The sequence below is a fragment of the Myotis daubentonii genome, chromosome 3 (assembly GCF_963259705.1).
Source record: "Myotis daubentonii chromosome 3, mMyoDau2.1, whole genome shotgun sequence".
NCBI classification, from domain to species: domain Eukaryota; kingdom Metazoa; phylum Chordata; class Mammalia; order Chiroptera; family Vespertilionidae; genus Myotis; species Myotis daubentonii.
In genome coordinates this window covers 60,923,058-60,939,921 of record NC_081842.1, presented here as the reverse complement: position 1 = coordinate 60,939,921, position 16,864 = coordinate 60,923,058, and the positions used below count along the sequence as shown (strand labels likewise).

The 16,864-nt window shown below is 40.3% G+C and overlaps 1 protein-coding gene across 1 annotated transcript in view; it reads right to left on the bottom strand.

The window, feature by feature from the left end:
* GPR156 (G protein-coupled receptor 156) overlaps positions 1-16,864 on the bottom strand; it is a 110,458-nt gene that overhangs the window by 15,775 nt on the left and 77,819 nt on the right. The window contains exons 4-7 of the mRNA XM_059687729.1: positions 10,562-10,697; positions 10,195-10,305; positions 4,339-4,464; positions 3,265-3,360 (exon numbers count right to left, since the gene is read on the bottom strand). Coding sequence (XP_059543712.1) covers positions 3,265-3,360; positions 4,339-4,464; positions 10,195-10,305; positions 10,562-10,697 — 469 coding nt within the window. The remainder of the gene's footprint in view (positions 1-3,264; positions 3,361-4,338; positions 4,465-10,194; positions 10,306-10,561; positions 10,698-16,864) is intronic.

Sequence of the window (16,864 nt, the reverse complement as noted above, 5' to 3'; positions counted from 1 at the left end):
ATACCCTTCACCCACTTTGTGACATTCCCGGCCCCCACCACCAGGAACCCGTGGCCCTTTTCTTTCCTCTTTCTCATGAATAGAAAACTGCTCTTGCCCTGGCTGGTTTGGCTCAGTGGATATAACGTCGGCCTGCGGACTAAAGGGTCCTGGGTTCGATTCCGGTCAAGGACACATGCCCCAGTTGTGGGCTCGGTCCCCAGTAGGGGGCATGCAGGAGGCAGCCAGTCAATGATTCTCTCTCATCATTGATGTTTCTATCTCTCTATCCCCTTCCCTTCCTCTCTGAAATCAATAAAAATATATTAAAAATACAAACAAACAAAAAACTTGCTCTCAAAGTTCTCATTTCTACTAAGAAGAAAACGACGCCTGGCACCTTAAAGTGCTTTCTCTCTTGGAACGAGCTGCATTTAAACAGAAATCAAAACTTTACTCAATAATACATAACATATACTGTAGATGCAACATAAGTCCACCTGACTATGTGTAAAGTACCATGCTAGGTGTAGGGCAGGAACCAGTGCTACAAAGAGAACTAAGCCATGGTCCTTTCAAGGAGCTTGGCCTGCTAGGGAGATTGAAGGCAAAACACAAATGTCCATGTTTTATAACTGAACCTGAAGATGCCATGGGGGATAAGGTGGGATGGGAACTAGGAGACTCAGAGGGAGAACTAATGATGAATATAAATAAGGTCAGGGATCAGCAGGGCACCTGCCAGTGTCCCAAAATGCCCCAACCTGACTAGCTCCACCTACAGGTACAGCCCTGGCAATAATTTTTGGGAGGACGGACAGCCTAGAGCAGCGGTTCTTAACCTGTGGGTCGTGACCCCTTTGGGGGTCGAACGACCCTTTCACAGGGGTCGCCTAAGACCATCGGAAAACACATATATAATTACATATTGTTTTTGTGATTAATTACTATGCTTTAATTATGTTCAATTTGTAACAATGAAATTGGGGGTCACCACAACATGAGGAACTGTATTAAAGAGTCGCGGCATTAGGAAGGTTGAGAACCACTGGCCTAGAGTAAAGGATCAGCATGGCAGAGATGCCTTCTGGATGCCCCCAATGTCCAGTGTCCCAAGTGGGGCCTGACGTGCCGCCCTGAGACCTTCAATGGTTAGAAGATACACCAGTCAGGAGGCCAGAGGGGCCTGACTTTTGGGAAACTGATGCCATCAGGTGACATTTGGCAGAGTTGGATTATGAGTACTTTAATCAAAAGTGAATAAAAGTAACTCTTTGTTTTTAAAATGTTGAAATCTGATTCTATTTAAAAATTTCAGCCCTGGCTGGTGTCAATCAGTGGTTAGAGCATGGGCCCTGTGCACACAGAGGGCGTTGGGAGGGCGGTTGATTCCTGGTCAAGGGCACATACCTGGGTTGCTGTTCGATACCCGGCCCTGGTCGGGAATCATGCAGGAGTTGTGCAGGAGGCAACCAATCAATGTGTTTCTCTCACATCCATATTTCTCTCTCTCTCTCTCTCTCTCTCTCTCTCTCTCTCTCTCTCTTTCTCCCCTGCCCTGCCCCCCTCTCTCCCACTCTCTCTAAAAAAGCAATGGAAAAAATATCCTTCGGTGAGGATTAACAACAACAACAAAAAATTCAATTCCATTACAATCCTTGCCCAATGGGAACTAGGTATTAATAGAGCCCCTATACATCCATGACTTGTTCTTAAATGAATCACATATACTTGTAGGTCATTTGCCTTCACTGCTGAGAAGTGTGGGGTAGTGGGCAGCAGACAGGTGCAGGTGGGGGCTCCTGGAACTTTATGCAGAGATTTGGGTCTTCGCCAGGGACTGCTCATGGACCAGGAAGCCCATGGGCAGCTGGCTCAGTCAGTTTCCTGATGCTCAGCACTCCTTCCCCCTTTTCTTTCTTTGTCCTTCAGAAAGATATTACAGTGAAATCAAATAGAAATGGTATTTATATAAAAGGCAATGGAGAAAATAAATCAAGTTGAGTCGCAAAGTGAATTGCTATGGGGGACGTGCGGAGTTGCTGCTGGGGAGGACATGCTCTCCTCTAGGGCTTGAGGAAGTGGGAGAGGGGCTGTGATTTTCAGAAATGTCTAGGCCTTAGACTTTAGGGGAGCAGTAGAAGATTAATAATAATAACTAAAATTTACTGAGCTCTTACTATGGGGCAGGAGTGGTTGAAAACTCTTGCCATGCATTAACTCCTTTGAAACTCAAAACAGCTCTGAGTGGATATTATCATACCCCATTTTACGTAAGGGAACTAAGGCTCAGAGAGGTCAAATGAGGTTCAGGGTCAGCTAGGAAGGGGCTGAGTCAGAATTCAAACCCTGCTCTGTCATGTTCTGAAGCTCATTTTCTTAAGCAAGAAACCAGGAAAGAGCTGTTCACTTCCTAGTATTTTCTTTTGAAAATATTTCAATCAAAGTAATAATATATGCACATAATTAAAAAGCAACATTTCCCTGTCCCATCCCTGCCCATCCCCAAGGCTATTTCTCTGAAGCACCCACTTGAAAGTTTACCTTCAGAGAAAAACTCCTACTCTGCCAGCAATCAGTCAACCAGGCCTTTTTGCCCTGGTAATCGACAGACAGGCTCCTGCCACCCAGGGCTCACCCTATTCATTGAAACAGGCCTGCCCTATGCTCCCACAGCCAGATTCTCTGTCCCTACAAGCTGAAAACCAGCTAACAGGACAGTTGGTTCTAGGGACCGCCCTCAGTGCCCTATGTAGGTATCCTGTACCCTCTGGAAATGATATCCTACTTTTACCATCTACCAGAGACAAATGAGTCTAATGATGGGAGATTCAGGGCGGGAGACACTTGAGGCAGCTGGAATCACTCAAAGGACACCCTGGGTGTTGTCATCTGTCTTTGAGCCAGCCTGTCTTCCAACCAGAGTGAGAGTGAGGTGGGTGAACGGCAGCAGGATACCTTGACACAGTCTTCCTTGCAGGGATTTGGGAAGAAAACTGATATTTACAAGTAAATTTAAAACCAAGCCAAGAAATGGGAGAAACAGTAGGTGAATTCCACATGATTTGGGGAGAACAAAATGAGGAAGTCCAAAGAGTTGAAAAAGTGACCCCCCATTCCCAAATGTAAAGAAATAATAAGGGTCCTGGTTGTGAGAGTTATGTATCAACAGAGGTCTTCCTGATTTCAAGATTCTTTTCAGGAATCACCTTATTAATTCCTTCTTCATATATGTCCATTTTGTTGGTGACAGACAGACTACCCCAAGAAGATGTGGATACCAACCTTGCATCCCAAAACAAGAACAATCCAGACATCAGAGTACCGGGAAGCGCAGAAGTGTGTGCTGGTCAGCGAGCAGGCCACTTCTCTCCCTGTCACCTACGAGGGACACAGAGTCAGTACGGAGGGCACCCACAATTACCAGGAACACACAGCAGATCCCTGTGAAGGTCCTGGAGTGTGAACTCCTGTACAGCCTCTATTTTCCCCCTTAATGTGTAAAAGCTATAAAATTTAGTTGACTCCATTAAATAAATGAGAGTGACTATTAATTGGAGGAAAAGACAATAAAGTTGGATGTTTGGTGGCAGCAGGGCTTACCCTCTGTTGTGTGCTTTGCTACCATAATGATTCGCATTAGTGCACCAGCAGAATGATAAATTCCTACTATTTGTTAACAGTTGAAACCTTAAATATTAAATCTGCAATGTCAAGGTTCCACTGTATTTCTCAGCCCCTGTGAGTCTAGGAACATAGGATTTTCTACCAACTGAAGACTATGTATCAGGCACAATTGAGTTCTTTACTTGCACTCTTTTACTTACTTATCACCAAAGCCCTAAGAAACAGGTAGTAGTATTATCTCCATTTTACTTATGAGGAAAATAGAGACTTAGAGAGGTTAAATGACTTTCCCAAGGTCACCTGGCTAGAAAGTAGTAGAGCTAGGATTTGAACCAGGGTTGACTGACTCCGAAGACAACCTCAGATTCCTACTTTTGCTTCCAACAATTAGGGGAAGGCAACTTCCTGCTGCTCCGAGTTCTCATTATTGATAATGTGGAAGCAGAGATAACTGCCAGGCAGATTCCAGTGTGTTGACACCTTAGTGGATGCAGGTGGAGGACACCTGGGGCAGGAGGGGCAGCGGGAGTGGGAGCACACCTTGCAGACAAGGGGCAAGGCATTCATTCACAGCAGCCACAGTGCCTCACTCTTCCTCCTCTTTGTGTCACTTATCTTCTTGTTGGGAGCATGCCACACAGTGAGTGCTACTGGGAGAACGACCCTTGTGTGCCCACAGAAGCCAGTCCCCCCAGGTCAGGAAGTGAATTCTCCAGGAATTGGGCCCCTCACCGTCATACTGACACCGAGAATCTGGAGGCATTGGATGGGATCAGTTAATACCCACGTCAGAAGCAGGATCACATCAGCTACCACCAGGGCTGCCACCAGCCCCAGTAGCTGCAGGTCTTTGATGATCTGAAAAAGAGTCAAGGTCATAATTTTCCTTAGCTCACTGGCTACACAGGGGCTAGAGTGTCCTACATGCTCTGAGCTATAGACTCCAGGGTTAGTTCTCCCCAAAAGCTTCACATCCAGCCATCAAAGGTGAAACAGATACTAAATATTTACAATGATTTCTGTGTCCATATCATCATCACCATTAAACATTTTCATTTGTTTATATTTCCCATATTCTGACTTTTTCCACAAAAGATTCAAGGGTTCTATAAAGTAAATACTCCATTATTTCTAGATATGTGTATATGAGCAGATAGAGAGATGTGGGAGTTTTCACATAAAACTATTAAAACCATTAACCTGGTGGGTGGGATTGAGAGCTGAGGGGTTGCTAACACTTTCTTTATACTTACATGAATCACTTGACTTCATACACAAAAAAGCCTTACTTTTGTGACTACAAAAATAAAATTAAGAAAACACATATCTTGCAACAGGATAAAAAACTGAAACACATTTAAAAAAGAGATAATGAAAAAGAATTATGATAAAACCTCAGGTGAGTAGCATACATAACATCCGTGAATTGGGGCATAAATGTGGGACTGAGTTTTTGTCAACCAATGGAAAGAAGGCACAACCAGTTAATGATTCCTGGTGTTTGTAAGATAAAAGCAATCGGTTGCTTAATCAAACTGCTCAAAACCAGTGATTCAGAGTAAATCTTTAAAGCAACCAGTAAACAAAGATACATTATCTATAGAGAAACAAAGATAAGGAAGACCAGATATCTCATCAGGTAGAAGGCCAAGTGAGAAGACAGTGGAGAAAAAACTTTAAAGTACTAAGAGTAAAAAGTAAAACCTCAACCTAGAATTCTACATCCAACAGGAAATATCTTTCTGAAACAAAGGTGGAATAAAGACTTTTTCAGATAAACAAAAACTGAAAAAATTCAGCAGTAGCACACTTGCATGAGAATGTTAGAGATCCTTCAGAAAAAAGGAAAATAATATCAAAAGGATACTTGTACAAGGAGAGTAAGAGCTCTGGAAATGTTAATTTAATGGAAAACTATGTGATTGATTTTTATTTTTAAATATATCTTTAAAAGATAACCAATTTTAGCCCAGCCATTGTGGCTCAATGGTTGAGTGTCACCATGAACCAGGAGGACATGGTATGATTCCTGGTCAGGGCACATGCTGGGTTATGGGCTCCTCCCCAGTAGGGAGCATGCAGGAGGCAGCCAATCAATGATTCTCTCTCATCATCAATGTTTCTATCTCTCTTTCCCTCTCCCTTCCTCTCTGAAATCAATACAAAAAAATATTTTTAAAAAATAAGTTCTTTCTCTTCCATCAGATATTTGATTTTTAAAAAGATAACTAATTTTAAACAAACAAACAAAAATAACATGCAAAAGTAAAAACAATAGAACAAAGATTGAGAAGGGGAGAAATAGAAGCACACTATTGTAAAGTACTTATACAAGGTGAATGCCAATTATACATAAACTCTTCCAGAGACTGAAGAGGAGGGAATACTTTCCAATTCATCCTAGAAGGCTGACATTATCCTGATACCAAAGCCAGAGGAAGATTTTACAAGAAAAGAAAATTATAGAGCAATCCCTTATGAACAGTAATTCACATTATAAACAAAATAAATCCAACAATATAAGAAGAGGATAATACATCCTGACCAAGTGGAGTTTGTCTGGAATGCAAGGTTGGTTTGTGATTCTAAAATCATTTATTGTAATCCAACATATGAACAACTAAAAAAACAAAAACATGTAATCATGTCAACAAACCTTGTAAAAGCATTTTACAAAGCCCAACATCAATTCTTTATTTATTTTTTTAAATATATTTTTATTGATTTCAGAAAGGAAGGGAGAGAAAGAGAGAAATAGAAACATCAATGATGAGAGGGAATCATTGATTGGCTGCCTCCTGCACGACCCCTATTGGGGACCGAGCCCACAACCCTGGCATGTGCTCTTGACCGGAATCAAACCCAGGACCCTTGAGTCCACAGGCCGACACTCTATTCACTGAGCCAAATCGGCCAAGGCCCAACATTAATTCTTTATAAAAATTCTCAGAAAAATAGGAATAGAGGGGCTTCCCCAATTAAATAAAAGGTATCTACAATGAAATGACAGCTAACATCTTACTTAGCTTTGAAAGACTGAATGCTTTCCCTATAAAATAAAGAACAACTCAAGAATGTCTGCTCTCAGCACTTCTATTAAACATTGTACTATTGTTTTTAGCAAGTGCCATCATACAAGAGGTTGGACAGAAATTGTCTTTATTCACATATGATATGATACTCCATGTAGAAAATTTGATGGATTCTATTTAAAAAGCTACTAGAATTCTTGCTTGGGGGGGTCAATTGGGGATAAAGAAGACAATTGTAAAACTTTAGACAATAAAAAATAAAATAAATAAATAAAAAAGCTACTAAAATTAATGAGTAGGTTAGTAAGATTTGCAGCGAACAAGGTCAGCATACAAAAATAAATCATACTTCTATATATTAGCAAGACAAAATTGGAAAGTGAAATAAAAAACAATAACATGTATAGTAGCACAGAAATATAAAATACTTAGTTATAAATCTAATAAAAGGTGTAAAAGACTTCCACTAAAAAATACAAAAAAAATGCTGAAATAAATTAAAGAAGACCTAAATAAATGGAGAAATATACTCTGTTCATGGGTTAAAAGACACAATATTGTTAAGAAGTCAATGCTCTACAATTTGATCTATAAATTCAAAACAATCTCAATCAAAATCTCCATAGGATTTTTGTAGAAATTTGCAAACTGATTCAAAAACCCAAATGACAATTGAAAGGCTCTAGAATAGCAAAAACAACATTGAAAGAGAAGAACACAGTTGGAGAGCTAACAATCCCTAATTCAAGATTTAATATAAAGCTACAGTAATCAAGGTAATATGGTATTTGTGTTAAAATAAACTACATCCATGACACACAGTAGAATTCAGAAATAGATCAAGATATCTATCGACAAATGATTTTCAACAAAGGTAATTCAATGAAGAAAGGACAGTCTTTTCAACAATTGTTGCTGGAACAATTGGATATCCATATGTAAAAAAATGAACTTTGATCCAAGTAGCACACCATATTTCAAAATTAACTAAAAAATGATGATAGGCCTAATTGTAAAAATGAAAACTCTTAAAACTACAAGTAAACACAGGAGAAAACCTTTTGGGGCCTTGAGTCAGGCAAAAGTGTTTTTAGATTTGATACCAAAAACATAATGCATAAAAAAATTAGGTAAATTGAACATCAAAATTAGAAACTTCTTCTTTTTGAAAGACACTCTTCAGCGAATAAAAAGAAAAGCCACAAATTGGAAGAAAATACTTGCAAATCATATATCTGATAAAGGACTTATATCCTGAATTTTTTTTTTTTAAAAAGAACTCTCAAAACTCAGTAATAAGAAAACAAAATACTAAATTTAAAAATGTGCGAGAAATGAGCAGATACTTCACCAAAGAAGATATACTATTACAGGGTGGGGAAAAGTAGGCTTACAGTTTTATGTGAAACAGTTTCTTCGTGTATTTTTTATTAATTATTGTATTATTTTCCATATAAACAACTGTAAACCTACTTTTGTCCCGATCCTGTGTATATGTGAAAAGATGCTCAACATTGCATTAGGGAAATGCAAATTAAGTCACAACGAGATACTATTACACACACTAATTACAATGGCCAAAATAAAAAAGACCAACCAAGTCAAATGTTGCAGAGGATGTGGAGGAAAGGGACTCTAAAACTCTGCTGGTGAGAAGGTAATATGGTACAATCACTTTGGAAAACAGTCAGGCAATTTCTTAAAAAGTTAAACATACACTTACCACATGATCCAACCATTCTACACATGGGTGTTTTCTTTTTAAGATGTCCCCCCCCCCCCCGCTTTTAAAAATATATATTTTTATTCATTTTAGAGAGGAAGGGAGAGGGAGAGAGAGCTAGAAACATCTAGGATGAGAGAGAATCATTGATCGGCCGCCTCCTGCATGCCCCCTACTGGGGATTGAGCCCGCAACCTAGGCACATGCCCTTGACCGGAATCCAACCCAGGACCCTACAGTCTGTCGGCCGAAGCTCTATCCACTAAGCAAAACCAGCTAGGACTACTCTTGGGTTTTTATCTAAGAGAAATAAAAGGATATGTTTACATAAAGACTTGTACATGAATATCCATAGTTTTATTTTTAATAGCCACAAACTGGAAACAAACCCAAACATCCACCAATCAGTGAATGGAGAAACAAACTGAAATGCATCTACACATTGGAATACTACTCTACAGTAACAAGGAAAGAACCACTGAAGCACACCACAACATGGATGAATTTCAAAATAACTATGCCAAGTGTAAGAAGATGGGGAAAAAAAGTACATACTGTATGATTCCATTGATGTAAAATTCTGGGACATGCAAAGTCATCTATAGTGACAGGAAGCAGATCAATAGTTGCCTAGGGACAGGAACAGGCGATAAAGGATTGGACAGGAAAGGGAGATAAAGGTGTATAAGAAAGTTTTTGTGGCTTATACACCATGTTTAATGAATATACATATGCCAAAACTTATGAAATCATACACTTTGAATATGTGCAGTTCATTGCATGTCAACTATGCCTCAATAAAGCTATTTTTTTAAAAAAAATCAATATTCTAGAGTAGCTGTTCTCAACCTGTGGGTCGCGACCATCGGAAAACACATATAGCATATAAGATATTTACATTACAATTCATAAAGTAGCAAAATTACAGTTATGAAGTAGCAATGAAAATAATTTTATGGTTGGGGGTCACCACAACATGAGGAACTGTATTTAAGGGTCGCAGCATTAGGAAGGTTGAGAACCACTGTGAGGGATGGATATATTTCTTGTCCATGTTTAGGCAATGTTTTTCATATGTATGGGTACTTACAGCTGAGCTTTTGATAAATATTCACCATTATTCAATAATTAAAAAATAAAAATAAAAAGCATCATTCCACAAAAGTAAAATCCCACTGAGAGATATATTGGGACTGGGCAGAGCCTATAGACAGAGTTTGATGATCAGGCTTTGAGATTTGGGCAGCTCTATCAGGGAACCTGATAAAATGAGGGGATGTGGTTAGGATGACATCTGATAACAGAGACATGTAGGTGATCTGCTGCCACATAGCTTCTATCTGCTGAATGGGTGTCTTCTCCTCTGCTCTCTGTTCTAGGTCCATCCTTCTTAGTGCAGAGAGTGGCCTCCGACATGGAAAAGAACTGGGCTCCACTGAGGGAAATACCTGCTTACACTTGCTAGAGCTTCTCTGTACTCATTCTCCCTCCCTCCACTTTCAACTCACACCTGTGTCGAGCAATGCTCTCTCTGGTCACCTCACGCTGGTGCCTCATCTTGGCCAGCTCACATCCCCAGAGCAGTACCAGGGCCCTGGGTACGTATGAAGCAGAACCTATGTTCAAAGACCTCTCTCTCCAATAGCAGTAACACACAGCCTTCCAGGCTTGGGGACTTGGGAGGCCACAGGACTCCCAGGTTTGAAGTGAGGAGTAGGAACTTCAGGTTGTTGTAAAAGGGCCAGACCAGTAATCTGGCAAAGCTGCTCTAGCTTTTAATCAATAGTGAAGCTGCCATCTGCAGTCAAGCACTGTGTACTTGTTGCTACTCACCACTCTCTTGTCTGGGACCCTCTGGGTAAACACCTTGTAGAGTCGCCAGCTCTTCCCCAGAATGGGTCCAAACACAAGGGAGGTCCCAATGCACAGCATGGACAGTCTTACCTACAGTGGAAAGGGACAGGAGCAAGAGGCATGAGAGAACCCATTGTCATTCTCCACACATTCTGGTCCACAAAGCCTCAGTCCACAGAGGGCATGGGACAGAGGGGGGGGCCTCATTGACTCAGCACTCCAGGGATTGCCTCTGACAGCGCCCACATCAAAGACACAGATAACCACCACCTACAGGAGTAAGCCGATTAAAAACCTATCAAAACTTGGGCATTATATTTAAAACAAAAATTAAGACTTCACCTACCTGAATGAGAGTTTCCATGGAGCTGCCCACTGAAGCATCTTGACCTTGAATCCCAAAGAGGTAAGCGCTACTGTAAGTCAGACAACTGCCCAATAAGGTCACAATGTTCAGATTGGGACTGGACATCTTCACAATCCTGGAGGGAGTCAGGATAAAAGACAGTCATGACCCCTTCCCTGGGGGAGGACACGGCTTCCTCACCGGCAACATCTCCAATGCAGCTTCAGAGGGAGGGGCCAACGGCAAGAAACCACTTGATAGCCCTCTGAAATATTGTTATAATTTATTTATTTTAAAAGAGAACTAAATTCCGGCACTTCTTGCTTGTATAACTCCAAGTCTTTTAAGAGAAGGCCAACTTCTAAAAGAGTTAGGAGTTTTCCATGAAGTTTATGGTTGCTAAGAGACTGTTGCATGCAGCCTAGTGAACAATCTAGCAGGTAGATACCTAAAGAGATACAGTTGAAAACCTTTAGAAATGAGCTGTAAAGTAAACTGCTATTTGGAAAAAAGCCTTGGGATTTTTTTTTCATACGCTATTACTTTATTTGATAAATAAACTGTTTTCCTGTCTCTACCTGACCAAGAGGGAACGAGGAAGCGGGGATTGAAAGCAGGAAATATGGCAAGGGTCCTTTCTCGAGGGGTTTTCAATATGGTGACAGAGCAATTCAAAGGTCAGAGGGAGGGCTCAGACAAACCCTGGACTCAACAGAGGCTCGGGACAAGGTAGAAATGTGTGAATTGGTTAAGCTTAAGGAAACGCCAGGCTTAAGCTGTTTTTGTTTGTTTGTTTTTGTTATCGATAACAAGAAGTAAAAGTAACTAGTAACAAGGAGGATGTACAGTTGTATTTAAGAATTTTAGTCTACATAGTATATTTTACATAAATGCAATATTTATACTGAATCATATGATAATTACATTTAGTTATATTTTTTATTTTTTATAATATTTGAGGAGGGAAGCATTGTTATCTATACACCTAGATTACCTGGCTGACAATCTTAAAGTCCAGAGCCAAGGCAAAGCCACCTGCTTAGCGCAGCCTATTTTAACAGCAGCAAAATATCTAGGAGGCATTAAACAGACAGGTTGCTAGTGCTGGATTTGCAAACATCATAACCACCAGTGGCTCAGTTCCATTGCTTTGTGGCTGGTAGCATGATTACGTCCACACACGTAGGAACACCAAGGCACTGCCCCAGGACACAGGCCCCAAGTATGGTCACCATCAGCCAGAGTCCAGTTGAACTTTCCCTTGTCTTGGAGTAAAATCCTTGATTTCCACCTCCCCCCCCCCGCCACGCCCTTTAAAAATAAAAACAACTTTCATGTATTCCCCTTATGAAACAGGGATAATAATACCCCTTCCCCTCAGAGCTGTGAGGAGTCAATGAGGCAATATAGCCAAATGTGTGGCATAGGACCTGGCATGTAGTAAGCATGCTGCCAACATCAGCTGATGATATTATTGTTTTTAATATATTTTTATTGATTAAGATATTACATATGTGTCCTTGTCCCCACGTTACCCTCTACCCCCCCCCCCGCTCATGCCCTCACCCCCCCCCCCCGTTGTCCGTGTCCATTGGTTAGGCCTATATGCCTGCATGTAAGTCCTTTGGTTGATCTTTCCCCCTTTCCCCCACCCTCCCCTACCCTCCCTCCAAAGCCCGACAGTCCAATCAATGCCTCTCCGTCTCTGGATCAGTCCTTGTTCATCAGTTTATGTTGTTCATTATATTCCACAAATGAGTGAGATCATGTGGTATTTATCCGCTCTCCAGTTCCATCCATGCTGTGGCAAAAGGTAAGAGTTCCTTTTTCTTCTTCCTCTTCTTAAAGAATACCTTTCAGCATTTCATATAATGCTGGTTTGGTGGTGATGAACTCCTTTAGCTTTTTCTTATCCGTGAAGCTCTTTATCTGACCTTCTATTCTGAATGATAGCTTTGCTGGATAAAGTAATCTTGGTTGCAGGTTCTTGCTATTCATCACTTTGAATATTTCTTGCCACTTCCTTCTGGCCTGCATGGTTTCTGTTGAGAAATCAGCTGACAGTCGTATGGGTATTCCCTTGTAGGTAACTGACTGTCTTTCTCTTGCTGCTTTTAAGATTCTCTCTTTGTCTTTTGCTCTTGGCATTTTAATTATGATGTGTCTTGGTGTGGTCCTCTTTGGATTCCTTTTGTTTGGGGTTCTCTGCGCTTCCTGGACCTGTAAGTCTATTTCTTTCACCAGGTGGGGGAAGTGTTCTGTCATTATTTCTTCAAATAGGTTTTCAATATCTTGCCCTCTCTCTTCTTCTGGTACCCCTATAATTCTGATGTTGGTACGCTTGAAGTTGTCCCAGAGGCTCCTTACACTATCTTCATATTTTTGGAATCTCTTTTCTTTATTCTTTTTCAGTTGGGTATTTTTTGTTTCTTTGTATTTCAAATCTTTGACTTGATTCTTGGGATCCTCTTGTCTGCTGTTGGATCTCTGTAAATTATTCTTTATTTCAGTCAGTGTATGCTTAATTTCTAGTTGGTCCTTTTTCATGTCCTCCATGGTCTCACTATACTTATTGAGGGACTCATTAAATTTATCGGCGGTTTCCATAAAATTCTTGAAAAACCTTATAAACGTGGCCTTGAACTCTATATCCAGTCGTTTGCTTTCCTCCGTTTCTGCCATTTGTGACCTGTTTCTTTGTCTCCACATTTTGGCTGCTTCCCTCTGCACTCCACCTCCGCAGCTCCTCTGGCTCTCAGTGTGCTTTTCTTTCCTTCTAGTTGTAGAATTTACACTCAGCCAGCTCTCCTGTAGTTCTGGATGAGTCCAGCTTGTGTTTTTGATGCATTTATCAATTGTTGTGGGAAGCAGCAATTTCCCGGTGTTTATCTATGCCGCCATCTTAGTTTCTCAGCTGATGATATTATTAATCTCAACACCTTCCAGGCTTCAGAAACCTCGGAATCACATTTCCTTCTCCTGTTTGTTTATCATCTACTAGTGGCCTGGTGCATGAATTCGTGTACATTGAAAGGAAATTAATTAGAAGAAATATTTTAATATTGCTATTCACCCTTTCTCTATAATAGAAGTGTCAGAGATGAAAAAAAATTAGTAAAATGTATATGAAAATAATATATAGATTAATAAATAAACAATAACAACATGATATAACAACAAAGACATGATATAAAAACAACAAAAAACATGATATAAAAACAACATTGATAAAAACAATGACTGATAAATTGATTAGAATTACTCTAACACTGAGGCCAGTGTCAGACGGGGACAAATCAATTCTTGGAATCAGAACAACCTCTCCTCCACAGATCTTGTTAATACTTCAGCTTCAATTATGTTAGGTCGAAATCTTTTGATAATAAATCTAGTACCATTACAAAGATTCCATTTACTATTAAGATTTCTCAGTAGCATGATGATTGCACCTACTTTCAATTCTAATTTATGACATGGTATTCCCAAAGGAGTAATACTTTTAAGAAATTCGATGAGAAAATTTTCCTTTTCAGCATCACCCATTGAATCTAGTATTATTGTCGATTACACTGTCATCTCTGAGTCTTAATGCAATATCTGCTCCCCAGCCTTTTTCAGCACGTGGGAAAAGAATAGGATACGTCATTGCTTGTAATGTAGGAAACAGGATACGGATTTGTTTCATTTTAATGGCATTCAGATTATTGGGATCTGGTTTACAATGAATGAGCAAGTGCCTTTCAAAAGGAGGTCCTCCATCTTAATTTCTGAATATGACGGCAACTTGCGTTACACGGGGATAATTATATCTACCCTGTGATGCCGCCACTTTCTTTCAGCTTCAGAATGTCAACAAAAACAATCAAATTCACGATCAACAATGACAGATTGAAACACACATGTGCGATTGGGGCCAGTGAGAGCTTTATATGTATCGTGCATGCATGAGTCAACCTAGCCTTTTATAGATATAGAACAAACTTGCTTAATTAGACCTGCTTTCTGATGTAGCTAAACATTTTCCGGCCCAGTGAAGCACCCCGACTTCTCTTTCAGATAATTGTCAGCAACACAGCAGTAAATATCAACACGAAGCAGATTATTGTAGATCATGCAGGGAGAACAAAGGGTAAAAAATTTATCTCTAGCAGTGTTTGACTATATTCTGTGCAGTGAGAAAACCTGAAGTCATTTTCAAGTTCCACCATTTCTTACTTTTTTTCAGTCAGGTCAAGTTTATAAGCTTTCTAAATCTGTTTTCCAGCTAATGAAAATAAAATAGGATTCCACTGAGTCTCCTATCTACCTAGTCCAGGACTTCTGTGAGGATCAAATGAGACGAGGCACCGGAAAATGCTTCACAGACATTTGGTTACAGTGTAAAGTGCTTCCACCTGAGGCTAGTCGTTGCTAGGGAAAGGAAGCCAGGTGTTGCTACTTGATGTCATTACCCGGATGGTCGGACACTTAGCATGTTAACCTTTTATATAGATAGATACCCTATCAATGGCCAGTTTATTTCACTTGTTATTTCAAAATCTCTCCGAGTTGTCCCTCTCTCTCCATTCCTGCTACCACGTTTATACAAGATACAATCATGTTAGGATCAACTAGAGGCAGGTGTGACAAATGGAAATCCTGGCTTCATCTCTCACAGCTGTGTGACTCTGGGCAAGTCATTCAACTACTCCTAAGTTCCTGTTTCCTCATGTGTGAAATGAAGATAATATCATCTTCAGATCCACCCTCCAAGTAAAGCAAAGATCAAATGAAGCGTGTGCAAAAACTCTTTGAAAACTCTAGGGTGATGCAAAAATATTAATTTTTAGATTTTTAGTGTAATCTTTAGCTCTCTGTAACACCAGTTTTCCCCTGTCCCAATACCTCCTGTATATTACTTTCAGACTGATTTTCTTAAAATACCACATTCATCACTTAACAAGAGCACTACATGTATAAAGAACATTTCCCTATTGTTTGCCTTATGTCTCCTATATCCAAATTTAAGATCTAGCCCTAACATCCTCAGTCACCACATCTTCAAATAGTGGGCTTGCAGAGTGTCATCTTCCCTAGTTTCTTTATCTTATGGGAACAGATATGGGGGAATATGTGGTGAATATTGATTAGCAAAATGAGAACAATGCAAGCCAGCAGCTCCACAAAGCATCTGTTAAGAAGAATCATACATCTGAGAGACCAGTGATGACACTGAGTCAGAGAGGAGAGCACGGCTGACCTGGGACAGGCCATTCATTGCAGTCAGAAGCTTGGGCAGTGACACTACCACGGGGTGGGCTCCTGCAAGACCAGTAACAGAGGCTATTCTTTCCCATAGCCACCCACAAGCTCCTGGGCATGAGCAATAAATATCCGATGACCTCCTCATCAGCAACATTCTGGGTTTCACAGCCACGCATCTGTGTTGTCTAGATCGCTGTAGGTAGGTTTCTTTCTGCATTCTTTTCCAGACCCCCCTTTTTAAAAATATATTTTATTGATTTTTTTACAGAGAGGAAGGGAGAGGGATAGCGAGTCAGAAACATCGATCAGCTGCCTCCTGCACACCCCCTACTGGGGATGTGCCCGCAACCAAGGTACATGCCCTTGACTGGAATCGAACCCGGGACCCTTGAGTCTGCAGGCTGACGCTCTATCCACTGAGCCAAACCGGTCAGGGCTCCAGACCCGTTTTATGTGAACCCAGATCTCCTTTCGTGTAATTCAGTACTGCATGAAATCCTCATCTAGAACTCCCCACCTCCTGATTTAGTTAGGAGGAACTCAATTTTGTCTCTTTGGACAAAATATAAATGGCATAGTCTTCACATCTCAGAAGTTGATGCAAATTCATTTTTCAAACGGGCATGACCTGGACTTATATATGCATATTTCAAAGTAAAACAATTTTACTGGAAACTCGCCTCAGAAAAAAAATGAATGGAAAGTGATTTACCTGTTTGTTTGGCCGAGTTAACACCTGTGAAGACACTGAAACGTGAATCATCTCCAATTCAGCAGGTGAATAATATATGTCTGGGAATGTCTTTGCTACTCTGATGGGCATTCAACCGGCAATGTCATTTGTATTTTTCTCTTAAACTAAAAGATGAAACTACATTTGCTGAATATTTTAATCAACCACAAACCCATAATTTCCACAAAGCAAGAAGACTGAAATATTACATACTTAATTATAAAGAGTGAGTCACATCTGGATTACTTATGTTGCGTTTACAAAGAGAATAAAGGCCAGACTGGGTTACTGGCAGTGAAAAACAAGGTGGGTTTTCTTTTTTAAAG